Source organism: Gymnogyps californianus, chromosome 20, assembly GCF_018139145.2.
Source record: "Gymnogyps californianus isolate 813 chromosome 20, ASM1813914v2, whole genome shotgun sequence".
Taxonomy (NCBI): domain Eukaryota; kingdom Metazoa; phylum Chordata; class Aves; order Accipitriformes; family Cathartidae; genus Gymnogyps; species Gymnogyps californianus.
In genome coordinates this window covers 6,432,221-6,457,428 of record NC_059490.1, presented here as the reverse complement: position 1 = coordinate 6,457,428, position 25,208 = coordinate 6,432,221, and the positions used below count along the sequence as shown (strand labels likewise).

The window sequence follows — 25,208 nt, the reverse complement described above, 5'->3', positions numbered from 1 at the left end:
AAGATGTCACAATTTGTGGCATCTGCCTGGTTTTACGAAAATTGCTGCATCATGAAACATCTTAGAGAAGACACAGAAACCGAATAGGAAGCCCTAAAATAAGCAATCAGCCTGGGCTCGGCTCGCTGCTGCTCTTCATTTACGCCGATTGCTCAGGATTTTGCTGTGTGCTGCGACAAGCTGGGCAGGGATGCTGAGGAAGATGCTGCATCTTCTCTGCCTGGACACCCAATTACTGCTGCCTTCACCTCCTCCCTTCGAGCCCGAGCGCCCCGACAGAGCTGCGAGCCGCGCATTTTGTGCAGCCTAATTTATGCAATGTATTTTCCCACCTCACCTCCAAGTCAGTAGAGCGAGACTGGCCTTATAAAGACATTATAAATATTGACTTAACCAAGGAGCAACATGGATTTTGACAAATCACCTCTGGGTGTGCAGAGAAACAATTACAGCAAGTTTTCTCAGGGTAAAAAAAACCCCACAAAACCAGGACAGAAAGGGCATATCTGCAGATTGCTGGAGCACAAATATCAGTGTAGGACTTGTGGTCTTTAGCTTCTCTCTTCAAACCAGTCTGCAAGATACGAAGCCTTGACAGAAATCGGGGTAGTTTATTCCCAGACATATCCAGGTGCCTACGCGGTGACTACCGTTAATCAAAAGCCGATTTAATTCAGGGGCGATGCTTGCCCAGCTCCAGCCGCGCTAACCGGCAGCGAAGCGACGGCACCAGCGCTCAGCCCCTCCATCAGGCAGGCAGTGACAGGTGATTTCGGCAGCTCAGGTAGAAACTCAAGATCCACAGATACCAGCAGGGCACAGTGTACGGAAAACACCGTGCCAGCACGAGCTGGAAACAACGGGAGTCAGGAGCCATTTCACAGCTGAGCTCCGCAAGCGGAGCGGCTCTTTGACGGCCGTACCTCCGGATTCCCAGGACATATGGGTTTGAGAGCATATTTAGACCCCTACTTTTCAACACCTCATTTATCACCGTGCTTAACTTGAAATAAAGAGTCTTAATCCCACAAATTTCAATGGGACATCAGCCTATGCTAAACCACAGGCATGCCAAAATCTCCCCTCCCGCTGGCGACCCTGCGGCAAGAAATATCTACTGCTCTAGGCTTGGGGATGGAGGAACCCTAGGAGGCTCAGCCTGTCAAATTAGCACAGAAAAAATAATAAAAGAGAAGGTTTTTTTTCATGTTTTCCACTGGAAGGTCTGGAAACACACTGCAGCCATTCTTTAATTAAAGCCTCAAAACATTTTGGGAAGGCAATAGCATACGCTGCTCCCTCTAAGTGCTCTCCATTTGCTCTCTGCCAGCAACACCTTCCTCGCTGTGTAACCAGCATCCCTAATGCGAGAAGAAAACACCATGAATTTTGACACCTACCCTATTTTTTTTTTTTTTACCTTTGTGTAATATCCACAGTAAGCTGCCTGGTGCCATCAGCTTTCATTTAATCTATTTTTTTCAGCTGTTACCCTTGCAAAGCATTGCAACAGCCCCTGAAATAACAGTGTCCGCCCGCAGCACTTCACGGGGGTTTCCATCTCTGAGCCCTCACTGCATCGCGTGGAAAAACTCTTGTTGAAAAGGAAACAACGTGCTAAAATGCTGTGGAGTAAGTAGCCACCGTGTTGCAATTCAGCACTGCAAATTGCCTCCAATATAATCCTGAAAGAGACAATTAAAATTGTCTCCAGTATTATCCCAACAACTAAACTGAAGTGAAATGATTCACAAGAGGAATGTGGCAAAAAAGCAGAGAAAGTAAAAGAAACAAGGTTTTGCTGGTACAAAGGTGGCAGGACCATCTTCTCTCTCCAATAAGAGATTTTTTCCCCACGCAGCATGCTCGGGCTGGCCCTTGGTGCGCAGCTGCCAGGCCTCCCGAGCGGCGCGTCCAGACGGCTGGTGGAAGCTCAGACCTGAACTTCACATCAAGCCAACTTCTGAGAAACTCAGCCCAAAGAAATCCCCTCAGCAGAACCCAGCAAATCATCCATCAACACCGACACAGCACAGCGAGTGCTCCAAGGAAAGATGCTAGAGCAGGGCAAAGCATATTTTAATCCTTACCTCTCTACATCGGTGGCCACAGCCAGCTCATCCTTCACATAGTCATCCCCACCAGGCCACTCTTTCAGCCCTTTTTTCTTCACAAGCCCTGCAGGTACTGGGCTACTTCTATTTTGAGGTTTTAAAACATGATTTAGAGAACGTGACTTCTGCACACAGCAACTCATGCATCTCCTTCTGGTCTCGGTACTGTGTGAGGGTATAAGCTAGCCACAAAAGTATGACCTTTTCCACACTGGTCTGTGGATAAATGCCCCAGTTTAGCACTGGGATAAATAAACAGCCCATTTCAGAGCCTTCATAAGATGTGCTATTTTGGGGTTGGGCTCCTTGCTTCTGCACATCTCTTTCCCATCGCCGCACTTCCCCCCGCCATGGGTGAGACACAAACCTCTCTGCTTCAAGAACCTGCTTTTTTTAAGTACCTTCCTAAACCTCTGCAATTCCTCCCGAGAGCTTTGTGGGAGGCTCCAGGGCAGCCCCAGGCTGAGCCCAGGCCTGACCCCCAGCGTCCGAGAGCTGCCCTGGGTTGCCCAAAACACGTGCGCAGAAGAAGGGATTTAGCTGATGTGGTGCCAAAGGCAGAGCTGGATGCTCGTCTTACGGTCTAAACAAAGGCTTTTTCGCTGTTTATGATCCAAGTCTATCAGGAAATAATTGAAGCTGACGCACACCCTGGTGGGACTGAGCCCAAGAGCTTGTTTGAAAACTGAGTCAGCTTAAAAATCAGCCCAGCTCGCTCATGTTGACAAAGTTTTAACCTCGCTGCCTGGCAAACGGGGAGAGCACCGCACGTGCGGCTGCCAGGAGAGCCGGGCGTTAGTGCATTACACCGGCAGGAGCGATGATGCCGAGCGCTATCCCCGTGGGCAGCCGTAGGCTTCCTGACGCCATGCCAGCATTACACCGTGCTGCTGACCCTCCCTCTGATGCAGGGTAACAAGCCTGCTCTCCATCCAGCACGCTCCTCTCTGCTCTGTCCCATCAGCATCCTCGGGCATGACGCAAGAGAAGACACAAACCCCATCGGGCAGGCAGAGGCTGCTGCTGTCCTCCCTTGCTGCTTCCAGTGATTAAGCACTTCCCACAAAATCAAAAGCAATGGCCAAAAGGTCTGTCTGCCCCACCTACATCAGTCTATATCACATCACTTATGTAAGGTCAATATAAGGCTGGGGTTTTTTTGCGGTCAGAAGGCGCATGAGTGGCAAGGCGGACTTACCTCAACCTGCAGAAATTGAAACCCACAGCACTGGGGTTTGGCAAACACTATGTGCCCTTTCCGTAGAAGGGACAATAATCAAGCACAAGACATACATAACGAGAGCTGCCATTTTTGCTAAGCGTATTGTCTTACCACCAGAACCAAATTGCAGCAGTATTCATTCCTGAAATAACACATAAGGATGAATCTCTAGCAAAGGCATCGCCAGCGATACCATGGAAGACCTGGCCCCTTCTAGCATCACGCATTCACGGTGCACGTGCGTGGGAACGTGCATTTGTTACTCTGGTTTCCAAGCTCTGGGAGGAAAACTGCAGAGCATCTCAGGGTTGGGGAGATGGGACAGACCGCACAGAGAGTTCAGCTTTCCCAGCTGACGATGCTGCCAGGGAAAAGCCTGTTTCATAGAGCTGGGATATGCCCTTTCTCGTAGCACTACACTCACAGGCCAGCTGATAAATGCTGGTAAGATGCTGGTGATGAGCCCTCAGCTGAGCTCCCTACAGATCCATCAGCTACACATCTGGAAACATCTGTGAGTTTGCAAAAGCTCTCGGTGCCGTGATCTTGCACACGCCTGTACAGGTCCTACATCAACAGGGAGAGAAACCTATGCCACGCACACAGCAAAACTGCTTTGAGCTGCACGCAAATGGAGGGCAAAGCCTTTCTGCAAGGAGCAAGAAAGCCATATGCACCCTCTTTCCTTTTCATTCATCTTGGCTGCTCAGCTGGAAAGCTTTGAGGAGAAGACGTGCCTTGCAGAGCACGTTTATGCAGCACCCTGGCTCTCAGCAAGACTCACGGAGCCCGCACGGAGCAAGCCCAGGTGGTGCAAGCATCAGCTCAGAGAAGCAGTTTTGGGGCAATGTCTTGGCTTCTACTCGACCGTGTCCTCTCCAAGTTGGCAGAGACCCAGCGCAGTTCCCAGCCATCACACACGACGCTGAGCGCGGGATGGAGGAGGGATGAGGGGAAAGCTGAGAGCAGAGGCTCTTCCCTGCAAAGGGCCCCTTTCCCTATCGTTCCTCCTCCGTCTTCATCTGCCTCCAGTCCTCTGGAGAAGGAGAGGCCTGCTCACTGCTGGGAGGAGCCCAGAGATTCATGAGATTTTAATCCCTTAACAGATTTCAGCTGGGAGAGGGATTCACGGCACATGCCCCATCTGTGATCCGCAACCAGCCCCACGCCAACGGGATCTCGTTCAACTGGAAAACGAGGGGGAGCGGCACGAGCCGAGCCCCGTCCGTCCCCACGGCGGAGGGGGTGCCCCAGGCACGTGCTGGGGACCACCAGGCTCCTGACTCTGGCTCCAGCCCCAAAAGGAGAGTTCTGGATGAAGGGATGGAGCAACAGCGCTTGAAATGGGAATCAGTTAAACCCCAGGGATAAACGACAGCAGGTAAAGGCTAGGAGCCAGGCTCACCCCCGTCATGTCCGGCTAAACCTGCCCTGGTTTCTGCAGGGGGGACCTGTTTTATCCTCACTGATGGTCTCACCTGCGGCGTTGGAGAGAAACCGTTCAGCCTCTATCAGCACCCCACGACAGATCCTGTCAGTGAGGTATCACTCAGCATCTGCACACCACCTTTAACCACAAATGAGCGATCCTTGGACGTGCTCCTCGCCGCTCTGCCGGCGCAGGCGGGGGGTGGTAATTGGAAGCAGAGGGATGACACCATGGGAAAGCAAAGATGGGATGAACAGGACCGTGTCTTCACTGGGGATAAATAACCACAGTGTCACTGCCTGCCCTCCTCGCATCACCGTGCGGCAATGACTCCTGGGTGATGCAAGGAGGTAAGAGTTGTATTCACAAACCAAATTTCAGGGCTGCTCTAAAAGAAGCAGCCAGAGAGCTCGGAGGACAACACAAAGCACGTGAAAGCCTTGTGATAAAGATGTTATTGCAAATTAATTTGTTTTCATTAAGAAATGAATCACCTGCTCCTCCTCCAGCAGCAGAATCCCTGGTGGTGTGCAGAGCCCTGGGGGGGTTGCACCAGGGCCAAACATCGTGTAAAATAGGCCAACGTTAATGATTAAAGAGCCCTGATAAAGAATTCCTGCTGCAGCACAGCAGGGGATTGACCCAAATTAGAACAATTAGCCATTGTCTCCAGTCGGAGGAAGCGACAGGTTTTTTCTCATGTTCTTACACAGTCCCACTTTTCTGTCACTCGCAATCAATCTCTGGGTAAAAAAAAGGTGCTGTCCTGCAAATCTTCACATGCAAAAAGTCCCATATTGGCCCTCTCAAATCATGATTTTGACTTAATTAAAAATTATATTTATTTTTTTTTCCCTTTCCTGTTTCTTTTAAAAAACTCTTCAAACTTGCAACATCTCTCCAGATGCTGCAGGATTTGCACTTGCCGCTCTGATGCACAAAAACCTCTGTCCACACACAAACCATTGCAGCCCCAGGCCAGGGAAACTGCACTCATCCTGGGAGCACCATTCACCACATAAGAAAAATTTGGTGTGGAGACCCCTCAGCCAAGATGTTTGCTTTCCATACAGTTCAGGGGATGGTGACCCTTAAAACATGACCTATTTCATACTCAGAAAATATACAGAATGATAGATTTCCTTCCAACTCCTCCTCCTTGTTTTGTCTTGGGTGATTAGCTAGGACAATAGGATAATAATTTGGACTATTAAGCAAAAAAAACAGTTGAGAGAAAAAAACCCCCATGTTCACAATGGTAAACAGTTATTACACAGTTAAACAAAGACATAAAATAGCGAGAGATGCTCTAGGAAACCTTAGGACAGATCATCCTCAATGGCTTTGACATGCACCAGATCAGTTATTACAAATTAGCAAGACGCAAAGGAGAGCAAATCCCCAGTAACCCGTGCTGATGTAGGGATAAACTTTGGGGTTTGGAAAGGATGACAACAAAATGAAGAGGAAATGCTACCTCAGCACTGTGAAATGGCCCTATGTGCAAAGCTTTCACACGCCGGGAGATCCCAAACACGTGCCAAAGCTGATGGGCCACAGGGACCTCCAAATACCTACTAGGAAGGCGGCAAGAGAAGGCACAGGGACGCATCTCGGGCAATTAGTAAGTGAAAGCCATGTCCACCGTCCACTAGCGCAGAGTGGCTGAACACCCCCCCCCAACCCAGGTCAACGCAGCAGCTGGAAAAAAGCTCTGCCCACCCAAAACCTGCAGCTGCTCCTGCAGCCCCAAATGGCTTCTCCCGCCTGCTGGCACCAGAACAGCATCCTGCTCCCCGGCGCCGGGGCCCTGGGATTTAATAGAAACCGAATTTACGATGCCTTCCCTTTTGATGTAGTCACGCGGAGCTGAAGTCATCTAATAGCTTTCTGGTTTTCTTTTTTTCTTTCCTTTCTTCTTTTTTTTCCCTCCTCCCCTTGCTTTCAAAGCATGGGGCTAAATTGCAGCCTATTGTTGCATGCAGACATCTGCACTGCAGCCAGCCCCGGCCTCAGCAAGCCACCGCCAGACTTTCCTTTTGAAGCCCTAATGGAGTTTTCTCCAGCAAACTGTCCTCCTCCTGCAAGACCAGGAGTCAAGGAGGTAAGAAAGGCTTTAAATCCACTGTTCCCCTCTCACCAAAGGCCAAAACATGCTAACACCCAGCCAGCAGCGAGCGCTCCGGTTGGTGTGAGATCATCCCACCGCAGGAGGCTCGGTGGTTGCTCCTGCCTACAACCCCATGCAGGTGTGCAGGGGAGGATCCATGGCCAGCAACAAACCCCTCTTGCTGCATGGCTGGTCGGTCATTGAGTTCCTTGGGCAAGGCATGAAAAAGCACGTGGAAAAAATCCCCGTTGTGCTGTAGGGAAGAGCTCTCCAGGGAGGTGTCCTTAAAATATCACCCTAAGGATATTGCAATTCCCTCTCCATCATTTCAGAATCCTCTGGGAAGAGATCCTAGCGTGTGGGGAAGGAGTGATGAGGTGGATGATACCCAAAGGCAAGCAGATATGGCCATGGTGGATATAAGTGATACATCTTGTCCACACAGAGGAAAACAAAATCCAAATAAAGTGACAATATGGCTTTAAATGGGTCCATTCGATCACCCAATGCCCCCGTGCAGAGATTCTTCTGAAAATAATCAAGGCCACTTTAATTCAAATTAGAGGAGAAAAAGAACAAATTTAATAAAGGCCATTTTAATAAGAATGAGGTTGTTCCCAGCAGGGTTCACTGCAACTGAGCTAATCCACTTGATCGTTCCTGAGTTTCCCCAGGTACGCAGCCATGGGGCCAAACACCGCCCGGGCCTCCCCCTGCTCAAGGCTAGGGCCAAGCACCCACTGGCAGCAGAGACACTCCGATGGCTTTTGTAAGGGAAGGATGGGCCCCAGGATTAATTCACATTATGAAATGGCCAAGAAAAGACCTGCTGGTCCTGGAAGAGAATGAAGGTCTCTCATATGAGAAGAGGCATTTGGCTTCTTACAGGAAAAATGCATTTTTTTGGCATGGGAAATTCAGCTTTGGGCTTGGTGACCCCTCTCTCAGCACGGCTCCAGCAGTGAGCTCACTGCAGAGTCCTTCCCAAGCTCTGCTTACGTCCCCTCTCCAGCCATCCACGCAGCAGCAGGAGGTTTGAAAAGACAACAAAAACAAACCAGCTCCTGATTTTTCCCTACAGAAGGGCACTTGGTGGTGGAGCTGGGTCCATGGGGTGCAGGATTCAGGTCACGGACCTGGGAACAGCCAGCAAGACCCTTGCAGAGCTGTCAAATTACCATGTACAGCCAGCTCCCTTTCTTGGAGGGTCTCTGCCAGGAGAGGAGCGTCTCCACCTTGGACAAATCTCTCATTTCTGTTCTGCAATGTCGTATTTTACAATGACCACTGTGGGTTCACAGGAACTCAACAGGGCTTACAGACGGTCAAAGCCTAGCATCAAATATCTTATTTCAAATCACCTAATGTAGGGGTATTTTTGTATAAAACTATCTCAAATATTAGGAAGTGGTTTGTGGGAAATTCTACTGAGAGTATGTTAAAAGATACACAGAAATAGAAATGCATAGACATAGAAGTTGCACAGAAACAACGCAAACCACCCGAACAGCTGCAGATGCTGTCTGGATAAGGAATGTTGCTCATACTGGAAACCCTACTCCCTTTCTTCTGGTTTGCTAGGATACAGGCTTTACCATCAAAAATTCCCTCTTAAAGAAGGGCTGAGGTAAAAGCAGCTGTTTAAAGTAGCATAAATTAAAGGCAAAGAAAAAGATGGCTTTTTTTTTGAGGGGCAGGAGAAGGACCAGTCTTCTATCAAGCAATAAACTATACTTTGATAAAAGCTTATCAGAAAGTAAAACTCCCCGTCCAGCAGCAACCCTTTTGTACAGCAAGGAGCATTTTGGAGATCTTGCAAGAACTGAGAAGAGGAACCATTTCTCATCAGCATTCCTGATCAGAAAACTCATCCCATTACCTGGCAAAACCCAAACCCAGCAACCAAACCATCCCGTACTATTTCAAACCCCTTGCCCAGGCCTGCAGCGATCAGGCCAGGTATGCAGAAACAGGAATGACAGCCCCAGCTACTGCACAACGTGCCCCCAAACTGAAAATGCTTTTTGCATAAGACTAATTGAAGGTTGTGGCCATGATTAGCCGCAAGCCTCGGACTGAGAACATGTAGCTTAAGCAGCACTTCTGGTCTTCACCACCTTAGTGGAGAAGCCTGCCACGCTGGCAGGAGCAGTGGCTGAAGGTGTCCCTTAGCAGATGGCAGGTACTCCGTGCCAGGGCAGACAGCATCAGCTCTGGCAGCAAGCACGGCAAAATTAACATTTCCTGGAGTCCTGGTTGACAGCAGCATAAAACTCAATGAGGGAGAAAGTCGGCAACTGGTGCAAACCGTAAGTGGCCTCAGCCTGAGGACTTCTGGGCAGGAGGTGCACGCAGGGATAACCAGGCTCTCAAGCTGAGGGTAACAGCCTGACCCATTGCTCCTCGCCATGCTGATTACAGCCAGTCTCCAGAAGGTCCCATTAACTCCTTGGTCCAAAAGGAACAACTGGCTTTGATCAAATTAACCAAATACTCAGCCATCGAGCGTGGCACGTGCATTAACTTCATGGTTCAAAAACCCCAAATCCTCTGCTTCCGGGCAGATCCATCAATGGTGCAAACCCTCTCCCCAACATGGCCCAAACCCCAAAGGCACGAGATCACTACATCTTGCCATCACGTGCTGGTTGCAGAGATGGGAGTGGATGCTGACCTCCCTAAGGTGACCAGCAAGGGACTGAGCACCAGTAAGGTTAATTCTTTTGCTCTCAGTAAAGGATTTGCTCCTGTTGAACTCTTACAAAAACAACCCAGACCGGTCCAGCTCTGGACTGGCCTGATACCACAAAGCCAGAACAAAACCTGGGAAACCCATAGCTGAGGACATCTACACTGGGCACGCTGGGCATCCCGACACAGTACTGAGTGCTCACCTAGGATGATCACAGAGTACCAAGGACACCAGCAATTAAACCCTTCCTTGAACTCGCCCAAATTGGGAGCTGGTGAAGCTGCAGCAGCAGCAGAACACTGAAAGAGGAAATTTGTAGAAACAAAGAAAAGAAATGGAAACCAATTTTGCAGCTCAGGTCCCAGTATAAGCAGTGCTCACCATCCGCTTTGACGAAAGGCCAAAGTGCGATGCATTAGATTCAGTGTTGACACACCAAAATGAAAAAGCAATGTACAGTAGGGCTTATCAAGAGAGCCAGAAGTACAAGATGAATGGGATCGCAGCAACTCAGGAAGTTATTCAAAAGGATCCTGGAGTAATATTACACTTGGACTTCAGAGAAGCAATTAAAGAAGGCAATAAAATTCCAGGTGATAGATGGCCCTGAGGGGAACATGTAAGATAAAGGGAAATTGCAAAAAAGAATATAATAATCTTTTGAGAGAGCTACTGGAGGGTACCCAGCTTAGCTTCCACAGCAGAGGATAAATGAGCAGCGGTCAAAACGACGTGGGGAATGGCAGGGGATCTGCGTGCTGCTTTGCACCCATTAGCTGCCTTGCCCCACGCTACGATGCCTGATGCCGCTGACTCCATCCTCAGTTGAGAGGTGCGCAGCAAAACTGTGACTGTGGAGGAGGCTTTTGAGCATCACCACTCCAACACATGCTCCTGACATACACAGTAAGATCCTCAGCAAAATAAATTGGACCCACTTCAGTGCTATAAACAAAGTCACTAATGGGAAGGCCATTTAGATACCAGTGTTCATTCCTGGAAGGGTCACTGGACTATCCTTTTAATGACGAATGCATCTGTATCCTTCTGATAAACACAGGGAGTTATCATAAAACAAAGCAAGCAGCTAAAAATCCAGAAGAGCCATTCATTACCCTGGAAATATCTCAGCAAACAACCGACTCACGAGTTAATCATTATAGCTGGTGTAGAACAGCAAAGACAGAAAAACACCCAAGGTGCTGTGGTGACTGGACTGCAAATGGGAAGAGGGGTTGGAGATGCCAACCTCTAACGTCTGCTGAAGTCTGTATTCAGTGGATGATGGCACTCGCCTCCCTCCTACACACACAGACAGGGAGGATTGATTTCAGAGCCTTGGGGGACGCAGAGCCCCTGGGCAGCAACTCCCCAGCGGGGTTCAGCCGCTCCCCATCACTCACTGCCACCGTCCAAGAGCAGTTTGCAGACAAAGCTCCCCCGTGTTTTGGCAAACAGCATGGTCCCTCGCCTACAGACCTTATGTCTCTACTTACCCGCGTGGCCCCAGGCTGCAGCAAGCACTGCATCTCTGGGGAGGGCTCCTCTATTTGCTTTTCAGGCTCTCAGACCCTGCTCAGGGGCGATGCACACAGGATGGCGACAGATGCCGCAGAGTGGTGGGTGCACGGAGCTTTGCACCGTGTCCGTGATACCTCCCACCATCCCGCCTTGAGCAAACACGGCTCTTCAGCCAGACCCTGCCCTAGCCACTCTCTCTGCAGGAGCTGGCGTTTCTTGGGGGGCATCCTGTTGGGAACCACAGGTCAGAGCCCAGCACCTGCCTTTGCTGCTAAATGGAGGAACCGCTCGCCGTTCTTCGTACCCCTCTCACCCCAGGGTTAAACCAGAAGTAGATTATTTGGTTATTTATGTCCCAGACGTAGGACACCACACAGAGATTTTCCCAGCCCGAGAAGTCTCCCATGGAGCCTGTGTCTCAGCTGCACCGCACCAGATCCCATGGGAAGCAAACCCCAGTCCAGTCCACTATTGCTGTTGGAGGAGAGCAGGAGTGTCCCCGGGATACCACTGCAAATATTTATGTCATTCCGTGGGGGTCTCAGCCCCTCGCCACAACCCATGGGAGTCTCGTGATGTGCACGAGAGCCTGGGAAGGGGCGGCAGCAACCCCCTCGCATCAGTGCCCGTCGCTCCCTGCTGCAGGTGGGAGATTCACAGAAACGTGAATCCCAGGGCAAGACCATAACCCTCAGAGCAACGCTCGCCTTCAGCTCATTAACCACTGTAGGGCCCTCGTAGGCACAAGAGAACTGGGAATTTTCTTTTTTTTTTTTTTTTTAAGAAAAAAAGATAAGATCACAGTAACGAAGCAGCAGCTAATAGCAGTGGCTGCACTCCAGCCAAGCTCTCCCAGCAACAGCTCCGGGTTGCAGCGAGGCTTGAGGGAGTGGGGTCACTTCATCACGGGCTCCAAGCAGATGCAAAACTATGAATGCAGACACAAGAGCTGTACTGGAGATTTCCTGGAAGGCTGGATGGAAAGGAGAAAAAGGAAAGTGACAGAGAAATCGGGAGGATTAGCAAATTACCTAATGATTGCAAAACTCTTTGAAGATGGAAGGGGTGGGGTAAAGCTCACCCAAATCCCCAAATACCCCAAACTGTGAGATAACCGCTTGCTGGACTTTGGCCAGAAATCACAGTCCCTGCCATCTATGAAGAGCAATCGCTGAAAATCCTGCTGGCAACTTCCCTGTCTGCAAGACCTCAGCTCTTTGCGCTTCTTTATTACTTCTTGCCCAACAGAGACAGCGCAGCTGCATCCCCTCTGGAAGGAGCAATTATCTGGTGGTTCCCTGGAGAAGGAGGACACATCGTACGCGCGGGGTGAACCAGAGAGAGGGGGTTCTCATGCCTCATCAGTACCCCACAGGGTCCTGACCCACCCCAAATCTGCAATGCTGCTCGTCAGTACATCTCCTCTGCATGGCTGGGTGAAAGCATCTCTGAGATCTGGCACAGCCAAACACCCGAGGGGCCGCAGAGCTGCCCTGGCAAGGTGACTCTGTGCTGGGGGCTGCAAAGGCAAGAGCTTGGAGATCAGCAGCAAAGGGCAAAACTTCTCCTTGCTCCAAGAGATAGCCTGAAGCATATGTCAAGACAGCTGTGATGCTGCAGATGGGCTAAACGCGAGTAACTCTTCAAATTCCGGGATCCGCACTGGAAATGCGAGCGCTTCCAAGACCCAGAGGTGTTTTGGTTCAGCCCTGATGAGCGCAGTGTTGTGCACAGCCCTTCCCAACTCCAGGTATCGCTTTCCCCCACTGTGAAATGCTGATAATGCTCTTTCCCTTCTTCATACAGGGCTTGAGGAACCAGCAAGGAAAGGGCACGGAGAGCTGCGTAGCAGTAACAGTGTTTTATTTAGTTTAGAGCTCCGCATGCTCCTTGGCAGGGCTCACTTCTCTGCCCTTCCAGAGACTCTGGACATGTCACCATCTCCATCCCTTCCCCCAGACGCTGGGGAACTGCCCCTGCTTTGCAGGAGAGCAGCAGTCTCACTGGGATGCAACAGGGCTAACCAAAATGTGCCCTGGGCACTGACAGCCTTTGGTGGTCAGGGTTGAAAAACGGGTGTACCAGTTGCTTGCAGCCCCAGAACAGCTGAGATGGGGTCATAATATCTATTAGAGCTTCTTTCACCCATCTTGACAAATGGTGAGTGGGAATTTTCTGCCTGAACCAAGTCAGATATGGCCATAATCCACGGCTGGGCAATTCCTTAGCCATCAGCAGTGGTCTATCAACACAGAGGAAACCCTTCCTTATTAGAACCCTCAAACTCTCCTTATTAAACTATTCATTTCTGCAAATCCACGTTGCCAGCAGACCATTTGCTTGTTTAGTATTCACACACCTGTGATCTAGGCTGGAAATAGATATTAAAATACCCATCCAAGTGCCCAAGTCACCCAGCTCTCCCCTCCAGCCGTACCGCAGGAGAGGTCCCCACCACGCGCTCTTCAGTGCTCAACGTAAACAAATAATGCTCCCGCCAGGAGGCAGGGGATCAATACGCTTCCTTCCTTTGCGGTAAATTATGTTCTGATTAAAAGCTAAATGAGCTGAACTCAAACGTCAATTACCATCAGAAAACATCAATAAAATATGTTGTTACTGTTTAATGAGGTACCTGTTTCTTCATCCATCATCTCCCTCGCGGACACTTACTAGGTGTTATCAGAGAGGCTGCAGGTGAAGCGTGTGGCAGGGCGGACAGTCCCCGATGCTCAGCTCAGGATGGGAACTTGCCTTTGCACCAGTATTTCTGTGCAATGACACACAACTCTTGGCTGCCAGAACTGTGCCAGAAGGGTCCTTCGAAAAGATTCAAAGTTAATCAGGGCAACTACAGCCTCACCCACAGACTCTGCTTTACCCCCATGGGAAGCTCAGCCAGGTTGTCTGCATCCACGTGGCACCAGCAGCATCCAGGCACAGGCAAACTCTTCTGCCAGGAGCAAGATCGACATGACACCAAGCCTGGACAGTGCTAAAAAGCCACGTACACCAGCAGGACTCATTAGGACAGCAAGCACTTGTTTGAATTATTAAGCAGCATATTGTATTGTTCACAAAATAGACCCCAAGCTTGCCAGCTCTAGTGAAAGAAGCTCAGCAAATGCTTTCTTCAGCTGTTCATCCTTCATCACGGTTTTTCCGAGCTATATTCCCCACCTTGTGATTTTGTGGGAGCAAGGGACAAAGTCTGCGTGACCCAAACTGGTTTTGTGGCATAGATTGCATGCGAGTGGCTCTTTGACGTGCTGCTTAGGTGACGTTTTTTGGAGGGGAGCGATGCATTGAGTAAGAGACCAGGGACTCGGTTCAGATGCTCTCCACATTCACGCGCTCTCAGTCTCGTTATGCTCTATCACATTGACAGAGCTGAGCAGCAAATCCTTCCCATGTATTAACAGACTGACTCTTCTGAAATTTCAGAGTACTTTCATCCAGAGACCAAAAACTGCTGCCTCTGACAACCCTCTTGGAAAGCTGGTATCAGTCTGCAGGCAGAGGAGCCGAGCACGCAGCTGACAACTATTTCTGATACTGACTTGAGGGTCTACGGAAGAGGCAGGTAAGCTCTGGCTTCACCACAGGAGATGGCGTAGATGGGTAAGTGTGAGGTGAGGAAAGAATATTTTCCAGAAGACAACCTGAAACCCCCAAGCACCTCATGTAAAAACGTATTTTTCCTTTTATGTCAAGGCAGAGCTGCTGAGCCCGAGGTGCTGCCACAAGACAAATATTAGACCCTTCTCCGAGAGACTTCACCGACATTAGGAGTGAGCCTTGCTTGTCGCTATCAACAGCAGAGCGTCTCTTATGGCTCTTTTTGTTGCCCACCATGAAGGGGAGGCCACCAAGAAGCAAGGTGAGAGAAGCCTCTTCTCTGTCCAGCCATGGAGCATCAATGGGAGAGTCAAGAGCAGAGGCAGTGGGGTTTTATGTCCTCTCGTATGGGTTTTTTTCTCCAGAGGAGAAGAAACTGGGAAGAGAAACAAGGAGATGGGGAGGAAACAACTGACACCCTGTTAGGAATTGGTAGATCCTTCCAAAATGCAGCCACAGACCTTTACCTTCTCTTTTTGGCATTAAAATACTTGTGCTGACCTGCCCCCTTCTCCCTTCTCTTCTGCTTTGGATTCAGCTCTGACGTTTACTTCGGGTGCTTGGCAACTGCTGCCTTTTGAGAAAAGATGGAGCCACTGTGAAATACCTTTTCCTGCCACTGGTTCTTTTTTTAATCTTCCGCTCCGGCTCTGACCTGTGCGATGATGCCCATCACTGACAACTGGTGTCACCCAAGATGCTCTCGACTGCTTGGCGGAAGAGGCGAAGCTGTGCACGCAGCGCTTCGCACATCACTCGCCGGCTCGTGCGGCACCTGACATTTTGGAGGCATTGCAAAATCCATCTCCAAGCCGACAAAATCCACCCTGTGGCATTTAGGAGGGTTTGCAGATGGTTACGCAGCGGTTAGGAAAGGTCGTCTTATTATTATGGGAACTGAGCGAGGGGCCAGCTGTCATCGAGATTTTGGGTTTAAGCAACCCAGAAGAGATAAAAAGATGAAAGTTTGATAAAAGTCACCCTGGCCACACTGGACTTTTTTTTTTTTTTTTAAAAGCCTCAGTCAGCTCATCCAATAACCATTTGTGTTTATACAGCCTCTTTCATCCCAAATTGTGCTGCAGCATTTCAGACAGTTTCCAATCACAGATTGTCTATTCACTGACCCCCACACAGTATCAGTTAGGTAGCCGGGAACGTGAGAAAGACTTCTTTGTCTCTCCACACTGCAATAAGAGTTGCACATGCTGCCATGCCTTAGCCCAATCCCATAAAAAACTTAATACTTTTTAATCCAAGGGAATTTTTTATGTCACTGATAACAGGGTGTGCCGGGTGGGCTTCCCCAGGCTGCTCCCCACGCCTGCCTCTTTTGCATCAAACAGGCTCAACTCCCATCGCAAGCTGAATTTCCCTCAGAGACATAACTGGTATAAAATCTGTAAAGAGATAGCTAATTTTCATAAATAGGCTGTAATTTTCATCAATTAGCCCAGGCATCCAAGGGAGATACTAGCTAGCCAGAAAGGGGGGTTACCCCATCACACACTGCCTCAGAGAGGGGAAAACAAAGCAGCCCAGGGGTTAAGGGCAGACAAACCCTACGCACCCATGCCCCTAACAAAAAATTACAGGGTCTTGCACAAATAGAGGTCAGTTCATCCTACAGCCGTGACGCTGGTGCTGTGGGGGAATACAGATTTAGCATCTTTTGTAAGGTGCTATTGTTGGAAATATAGTTAATCTACCTGACATTTTAATGTGGGTTTTCTTAAAGCAGTACGCTCTCCCTGGGTTCCTACACCATGAAGTGTGCTTAAATAAAGGGTTGCATCCTGCCACTTCCCCGCCGATGCTGGCGAGGTGTATGTTTTTAAAAAGAAAAATAGACGCCAGCAGAACAGCACCATGGATCAGACTGTGATTAATTGCTCGACATCCCCACGTGCAAACGGGCTGAGTGCCGGGGAGCAAATTCATCAGGCAGGGAGGGACAAGGACAGCAGGGGCTTCCTCGCATCACACGGGGTTTGGACAAGGAGGCTGAGGGAGGGCTCATCCCCTCTCCCTCTGCAGTCCCATTTCACATACGAAAGCAATAATTTGCCAGTAGTGGTACCATCACAGCCCATCTAGACCTCACCGTTATTCCCTTTTAGCCTTAATATTAAAAAAAAACGTGCAAAGTGCAATTTTCTCCTGTTTCCAAGGCACTCTGCTCAGCTTTAACTCACACACAGGGGCTTTAGAGAACATCTCTCTTTCTGCAAAGAAAAGATGAGCAGAGGGCATGACACATTAAGTTAGGAAAGAATCAGAGTTGACATTAGTAGGGTCTGAGCTTCGCAGCCTGTTTCATACTGCAGGATATTTTCACGTATTGCAGATGTCTTAAATACCCATAAAGAGTGATCTTCACACTTGGAGCAAGACCACGGAAAAAAAAAAGGAGCTATTAATACAGAATACAATTGACTTAGTTGAATCCCCATCGTCCCCTTTGCTTTTATATCAGGTATTTGGGGTTTTAGAGGGCTTTCATTCATAAATCAGCTTCTTTTTATGATGTTTCTTACAGCAAAGAACACATAATACTTAGTGCTCTCATAGCACTTTGCATCTGGAATCTGAGAGCTTTGCAAGAAGATGTGCGAGATGCATTTTCCTTGCACATCTAATAGCAAAAGGAAAAGGTAAGAAACTCGTCGAGGCTGACAAATTCACCCGACAGACTGTGCCTGAGTGTCCCTCAATGTGTCATCACTTCTCACCTGTAATTTCATAAATGAATGTGACGTCAGAAACTTGGAATGATAATTTGAATTCAAGATCATATAACAACATGCATGGTGGAGGAGCTGGATTACGTGCTTGGTTTGGGGATAAAGGCACTGAGCTGGTGGTCACAGTATCCTGATTATATTTGTCCTGTATAAGCTGAGTTTAATAATACAGTTTTAGCCACATGTCACAGCACACAGGATAGCAAATAATCCATTTTGCTTCCAGTCCCAGCATGTCACCTCTCCAGCTACACCAATTGCTTAGAAGAGTTTTTAAATGCCCTCCCTAACACATTGCTGTTACCATATATCTTGAAACACTATGAATTTTGGTGGGGAAGCCGAGGAGCACGTTATCTGTCGTACACAGCTTCCACGCTGAGATGTTTGCCCGTATCTAGCACTCTACGTGCAAACGTGCATCTTTCGCCTGTCGTTTTAGCGGAGCTGCAGCCTAAGAGGTGCAGGCATCAACAGAAGAATGGACAGGCAAAGCTGGACTTTGGGACAGGGTTTTGCTAAGCTGCTCTGCCAGCCCTTCCCCAACCACTGACCAGCAGAAAAGCCTTCCTCCACAGAAAGCAGCAGGATGGGGATCAGCAAAGCCAAAATCTCACTTTGGATTTACTCTGGGCAGCCTTCAGGGGTTGGAGGAGCTTCCACGGTACATCCCCAGGACAGTAAGAGCTGGTGCAATCAAACACTCCAAGGTCGCAAGGGAGAAAAGCAGCCTTTGCCCAGGGCTTCACTTTCTCCTCTCCCCCGGCTCCGCTCAGTGCTTATCCCATGTTCAACAAGTCCTCAAACTGGAGGAAAGCCTGACTCACTCCCTATCACGGTCATCAGTCATCCATACATGTGGCTTTGGTCTGTGGAAAAAGAAACCGGTTTAATTTTCCAATAGTTTATGGCCAGATATTCCTGCTGGCAAAAAGAGCTGTGAATTTTTTATGGGGGCCCTTTGCTCCTTACGTGTTTGTGTTTTCAGCTCCTTTGCCTGGAACAACTCCCGCTGGAAACCTGAGCGGCTGCAGGAAAGATACAGGGCATCGCGGCAGCTCCGTCCCACGCCACGCGGCTTTGCTAAAGCATTTTGTCCCCGTTCACGGGGCAACCCTGGACAGACAGACATCGTCCCAGGGGCCGAGAGCACCCGCAGCACCAACTGCCTCCTTACCCTGGCACCACGTTTTGGAAAGGGGCGGCTGCGGGCTGTGCCTGGAGCTGAGCCGCTTTCCGAGGAGGCCGCCTGGCACCTTTCCACAGGTGACAGGGTTGGAGAGGGGCAGGAAGATAAAGGACTGCCCCAAGGTCATGGCCATGGGGAAGAAAACACTTGTTCAAACGTCTTTGATCCTATGCAAACATCCCCTTGAACTGACGCTGGAAAACTGGCTGCACAATATGAGAGTTTCCTCAAGAGCACAACTGCCTCTTCTAAGGCATAATAAACCCCAAAGGTTTACAAGAGCTGCACAAGGCGATAAATACCGAGTGCAACATCTACGGCCACCACTCAACACCACAGTCGCATGCAATGGCAGCATTTATTCGATCTGAAAGCCTCCCCACCAGATAGCAACCCGGCAAGCCACAGCCAGAGCTGGGCGGTTGCTCTCACACGGCTCCATCGGCGTTTCTGGAGACGCCGCGTGGTCGTGCTGCAGGCACGTCCCGGCCCCTCGAGGAAGGGGTACTCAAGACACCCTGGTTCGGTTGAGCTGCATTATACATTTATAAGTAGGGATGGGACCAAATCCAAACCTGACTTCCAAGTGATCTGGAAAAGCGTTTTCACTTGGCTCCTTTTGCTAAAGTCACCCAAACACAAGAGCCTCGGGGAAGGCTGGGATCTCAGCGGGGTCTGGAGAGACATGATCCAGCCTTTGCATGACATACCCTGACGTCCATACGAAAGCTCACCCAAATGATTTCCGCACTCAGGCTCATTCAAAGCACTCCAGGCTCCTCCAGCACAAGTTAAATTTTTTGTCTTGCTGCTGGTTTGAATTTACTCGCTGGAATAAGCACCACTGAACTGTGCTGAGCCGCAGCCACGTTGGAGAGCCCAGGCCAACTTTTTTCTGGCCATACAGACCAGGACGTGTTTACCCAGAGCTCGGAAAAACGATTCAACTTTTATTTTAGCTCAGAGGAGAGACCAAGGGGTCACCTTTAAGCTAAGGGTGGTATAAATAGACACTGAGTGAAAAAAGCAACGTACAGAATGCCAGGGAAGTGCTCCCTCCAGGAGGGAGGAGGGAAGCAAGACCCCATAACCCCGAGCAGACACGTATTCAATAGAGCAGGTTAATAGGGACCAGGGTCCAGGTCAGCCCCATTCTTCAGCCCCATCTGTCCCACCTCCATATGGATGTGGGCAAGTTCACAGCTGCCTCAACCTACATATTCATGTATATTCGTGCTACGGGATGCAACGGCATACCTTCGGCAGGCAGAGCAAAAGCCAAAACTTCTGCAACACTCCTGGCCCTGAGCTTTCTCCTGCTCTCATACGCCGCTGCCAAGTCTCTGTCAAAGAAACTGCGGGGAGGGAAAGAGGTTTAGGGGGAAAGAGGACTGGGTGCTGGAAAATAACCCAGGTGACTAAGGCATGCAGGTTTTTGGGGACATAAAGAAAATCAGTGTCTCAGAAAACCACCATGAAACACTGGGATGAAATTACTTTTCACCCAGCGCCCTGAGCTGCCAAAATAAAGAGGGTTTAAAGCACAGCCAGTGGCACCCAAAGCCCGAGCAAGGCCAAGTCATGGACCAGGAGTTGCAGCACACTCCTGCTGTTGCTGGACTTGCTGTCTGTCACCTGCACAATCCCTGCTTTCCTTTCCAAGGCAACACCCATCAATCTCCCAGGGATGCTCCAGGGCTTAGCAACTGTCTGCGAGCCCCTGCGGATCTCCGGTGGAGCGCCTCGCTGCACGGCAGAATATGGTGATATTTTCTTTGCCGTATTAATACAGCTGTCGCTGCTCTCATGCGAACACTTGCCACCTGTCAGCCTTTGCCGCAGCAGCCTCGTAGGGGACCGCTGGTCCGGAGAAGCCGTCCCTTGCTCCGGCACCAAAGCAACTGCGTGGCATGGTGCGAACCCCGAGCTGTGCAAAGAAGGGGGAGAGGACCAAGTGCATCCAACGAGCAGTATCTCACGCAGAAGAAGAGCCTCAGTGCTGCACGGGCTGGATTTATTCGGGTTTGCTATTGCATGTTTTACCACCACGGTTTGCTAGAAGCCCATGATTCAGTATTAGGAGTTTGCATCTCTATGCTTACACTGGCACTAACTTCTTCACAGCATTTAGTGCCAAAAGAAACGTGCAGGGAGACATGCGAAAGCAGGTATTCGGCAGCGGAGCAGTTCGCCGTTGCATGAGCGGCCTCGGGTTATTTTTATGAGGAGTGCGGAGCGCACACTTGGCTGCGGCTCACCCTTAGTCTCCCAGGGCAAAACGTGGAGGAGAAACCAGCTTAGTCACGACGCTTTGGAAAAGGGTAACCTCAGCGGGGGAACAGGGCCTCTCTGCCTGGAAACACGCCCGCCAAAATAGGTTTCTCCAGTTTCCCATCTCATTGCCCCATGGGGAAGGAGAGAGGAAAGGATCCTATTCTCCATAAAAAAAGGGAAAGGGATATATTGGTATCCTTGCAGGGGTTTAGCTATGCAGCACAGGGATGTGTCTGTATCTCGACCTCATGCTGTAGGACACGGGACATCCCTCCCTGGTCTGGAGATGGAGATTTGGGTCCCTGATGTCCCCGAGCCATGTCTGCATGCTGCTGCACTCGCTCCACCTTTCCCAACACAGTTTATTGAGTGTAGAGAGTTTTATGAAGCACTTCCAGAGCCAGTTTCACACCGTAGCCCAGGCAGACACACCCCGAGCATCACCGCAGCTTTTCCTCAGCAAAATTAAAGAAACGTTTAAATATTTCAAGAAAGTAATTTCCCTCATTTTTAAATAGCGGTGGAGGCTATTATTAAGTAAAACATCCACAAGAAACAGCAGTGAATGACTCTGTCCCTTCATACACTCTTACAGGAAATTAAAGACCTATTATTAGCAGTAAGTACAGGAGAGTGATGCCTCCAGGTCCCAGCTCAGACCCCTGCCCCATCACACCAGGCACATCACACCTATGGACGCTCGCTTCCCAAGAAGGGCTTAAAAATGCCACGTGCAAATCAAAAGGAGGCATGAGATGGGTAAACGCCTTGCAGTTCAGCAGCAGAGACGAGAACAGATGAGCTAGCTCTGAGTTTGCTGTCTCCAGGAGGGAAAAACAAACAAACACCCCCCCCAACAAAATCCAAGGATACAGAGTGCAACAAGTGTGCTCTTGGCAGAAAGTCAGAGGCCTGATGAGCTCGCTGGGACCTGCTGGGAGATAGACACATCCCTTCCAGGAACACCTGAAAAATATCTGGGGTTCACCGTGTGATCCCCAGCGAGGGCTGGGTCTTGCTCAGATGTCTCCCCCAAGACATTGCTGGGACATTGGTGGTGCTGCCCTCCAGGAGGGCTGCAGGAGGGCTGCACCGTTCTGCATCACAGGGGATGGACCCACCAACGTCAGGTATGCACCCCGCCTGGGGCATTTGCACCTCTCCTCCCCGCTCCACGTTACGTCAGCGTACGAAGTCTTACATGCTGCAATGAACCTAGATGATTGATGCCATGGCACTGCTCCAGGCAGCTCTTTCCCAAGGACAAAAAGGCATAGGAAGGGTTTGGAGGACAAGGAAGGAGAGTGTTGGAAGGTGGTTTCTGGTGGCCCTCAAACAGAGCTCCATCACATCTGTAAGCGTGACCAGAGCCAAATGCAGGTTACGGGGGTGGAAGGGCTTCCTTTTTGCTCAAAGTGAACTTTTTGGTAGCTTATTCGTTCCAGACAGCAAGTTCGGGGAAGCCACGCAGCTCCCACACTCCCAGGGAAGCTGTTACAATGAAGACATCCCACCAGGAAGCTCTGCAAACCCTCCTTTGGGCTTACTGGAAAACATCACTCAGCCTCTTCCTACAATTCACACCATTTGTTTTAAGTGTAACTTTAATTCCTGACAAGCAATGTGCAGGGGAGAAGAAAAAACACAACCACGATAGATGAGCCTTCAGCTCCACCACCACACTCTGACCTGTACCAGACAAGATGAAACATGGACAGAAATATCTCTTTAGGAAGAAGCCCATTCCTGGGAGTTTCAAGAGGAGTTGAGGGAGCATCACCAACTACAGCTCCCGCTCGCCCTACAGCCTGCACGGTGCTTTGCAGAAGAAAGGTATTTCCTCTGAAAGGTGCTTATCTTAGATGTTTGTAATCGATTCATCTTTGGTGCACAGCACGTTACCATGACTGTAGTGCCGGGACACATCACTAAATCAGTGGATTTAGCAGAGCTGCGCCATCCTCCCAAAATTACAGGTAGGGAACTGCAGCACACGAGGACTAGCAGATCAAAATTCCCCAGAGATCTGATGCCACCTACATCTCCTGCAATCACTGTCTGGTAGCTTTTGGTCTTCTCTCTTATCCCTCTTCCTCCTTATCCAGCGTGTTTTGAGAACTCAGACATTTCACGCCTTTCTAAGCCCACGCTGCTCTGTGAATCAGGTACCGACAATATTGCTTATTTAAAAGAAAGCCTGGGGAAAAAAACTTAATTGTCCAAACAGCCAAGTGGCCACCGTGCAAAGTCACATCTACCATGGAAGGGAGGGAGCCAGCCTGGGATTTTCAAAAGCCCTTATGCTGCTATAGCTGCCAGTGAGCAAATGGGGCTGAGAGTTTCAAAAACCCACATCTGCCTGGGGCTGCGCTCACAGAGAAACCTGCTCATGTCAGAGCCCAAACAGCAGCCCATGGAGGCTGCGCTTTTTTGGAAACCTGGCCTTGAAGGCACAGCCAAGGACTCTCTCGTCATTTGGGGTCACGATAAACACTGCACAAGGGCGAGGAACGGTCTGTTATCCTTGCAAGGCAGAAAGTGTTCCTGATGGGGTAAGGTCTTTAACACAGAAACACAAAGTGGCAGAAAGCAGAAATAATTTGCAAAACAAAGTGCTAACACCCAAAGTACGAACGTTAGGCGAATGTCACTTGGGCAGCTGGAAAGCCCAATACTGTGCAATCAAACCACGATCTCCAGGCAGGTCCTTTTGGTCCAAAGACACACAAGCACAGCAGTAACCGGGAGGCTTTTTCCCTGGCACTCAAGGAGCTCTACGCTCCCAGCAGAGCGGTTTCCCAAGCCAGCACAGTTATGGAGGTGTTACGAGACCATGGTACCTACCGGTTTGGGGCAGTGGATGTATCTAGCAAGGCTGATGATCAAGTCATGAGTGATTGGATCCACCAGGTTTCGAAAGCTGGCATATCGATAGAGGACATCATCCAGAGAAGTCGACTCCATTCCTAAATCCTGCAGAAAACAGGAGCAATATTAGACGTGCTACAAAAGCCAGTGCTGGCGTGGATCTTAAAATTAGCCTACATTGGTGGTCCCCATGAAGAAGCCAAGAAGAAAGCGATCCCCACCACCACCCAACACAAGGAAGGGACACATGAGCATGTCACCCTGGGGAAAGCTGCACTCCTGTGCTTTATCTGCTCTGCAAAGAAGCGTTAGGCCTGCAGGATGAACACCCTCATGCCACTCACAAGCCATAAATCCACCAAGCAAACAGTATGCTTGCAACAAGGTAAAATCAAAGATGACTCCAGAGAACACGACAGCTCGATCAGTACGAAAATGGAATTGGAGAATAAATATAGCGTAGATGTGCTGGGTCTGCTGTGCATAGGGAGAAAAGAATGAGCCTAAAATTGCAGCAACGGAAAGAGGAGAATAAATTGGGGGGGGGGGGGGGTGGGAAGAGCAAAGTGCTGGACTAGATTGCCTGAGGAAGGGGTGGAGGCTCTGCCGTTGGAGACCGGACAACGATGTGTCAGGAACTGTTCAGATCGAGCTGATCCTGCCCTAGGGATGGATCAGACCTCCTGAGGTCCCCTCCAAGGCTATTTTCTATGATTTGCAATCCTTAGACATAATAATTTGACGAATTTTGGCAGAGAACTCATCATTATATGGAGTATGTTAGTGCACAGGGACAAGGAGGGGAAGGGTTATATATAGTGTACTCCTTTTACTTCAAATACTGTATCTCCACTATGTTTTGTTCCTCAGCAGCAGCCAACCATGGGATAGGACAGTACTCCTCTCAGATGAATGCACGTTGCAGCGAGGTCCACCAGCCACCCCATAGGATGGCTAGAGCCAGTCCATCAAGGACATGTGCCTCACAGGTCCTGTCCAACACTGGAGCTCCAGGAGAGCTGGCTCATTTTTCAGTCCTGCCTTACTGGATGAGCTTGAGCAAGCCATTTCCCTTTTGCCTTTTATTTTTGACAGGAATAAGATGTTCTGTATTTCTCTTCAAAGGCCTGTTTTCGCTTTTAAAGAGTGAAGCTCAGAAGCAGCCTCCTCTACTTGGTACGGATGGGATTTAGTGAAATGAAGACCCATGGGTCCTACTGCATTTCAGGAAATTCATCTCTCCTTCGGGTAACGCATCCACCTTCCCATAGCAGAGACACCACCACACCTACCCCAAGGCATTTACTTCCCAGATGACCTCTACAAGACTCAGTGGGCAGGGACATACCCACGCTGAGACCTGCCTGCCACCCTGCCACGCATTTTGGCAAGACACAGCCCCTACACTACCAAAACAACGTGGAAGC

At 49.7% G+C, this 25,208-nt stretch overlaps 1 protein-coding gene across 1 annotated transcript in view; it reads right to left on the bottom strand.

The window, feature by feature from the left end:
• LRRC75A (leucine rich repeat containing 75A) overlaps window positions 1-25,208 on the bottom strand; it is a 94,026-nt gene that overhangs the window by 36,685 nt on the left and 32,133 nt on the right. The window contains exon 2 of the mRNA XM_050908991.1: window positions 23,758-23,886. Coding sequence (XP_050764948.1) covers window positions 23,758-23,886 — 129 coding nt within the window. The remainder of the gene's footprint in view (window positions 1-23,757; window positions 23,887-25,208) is intronic.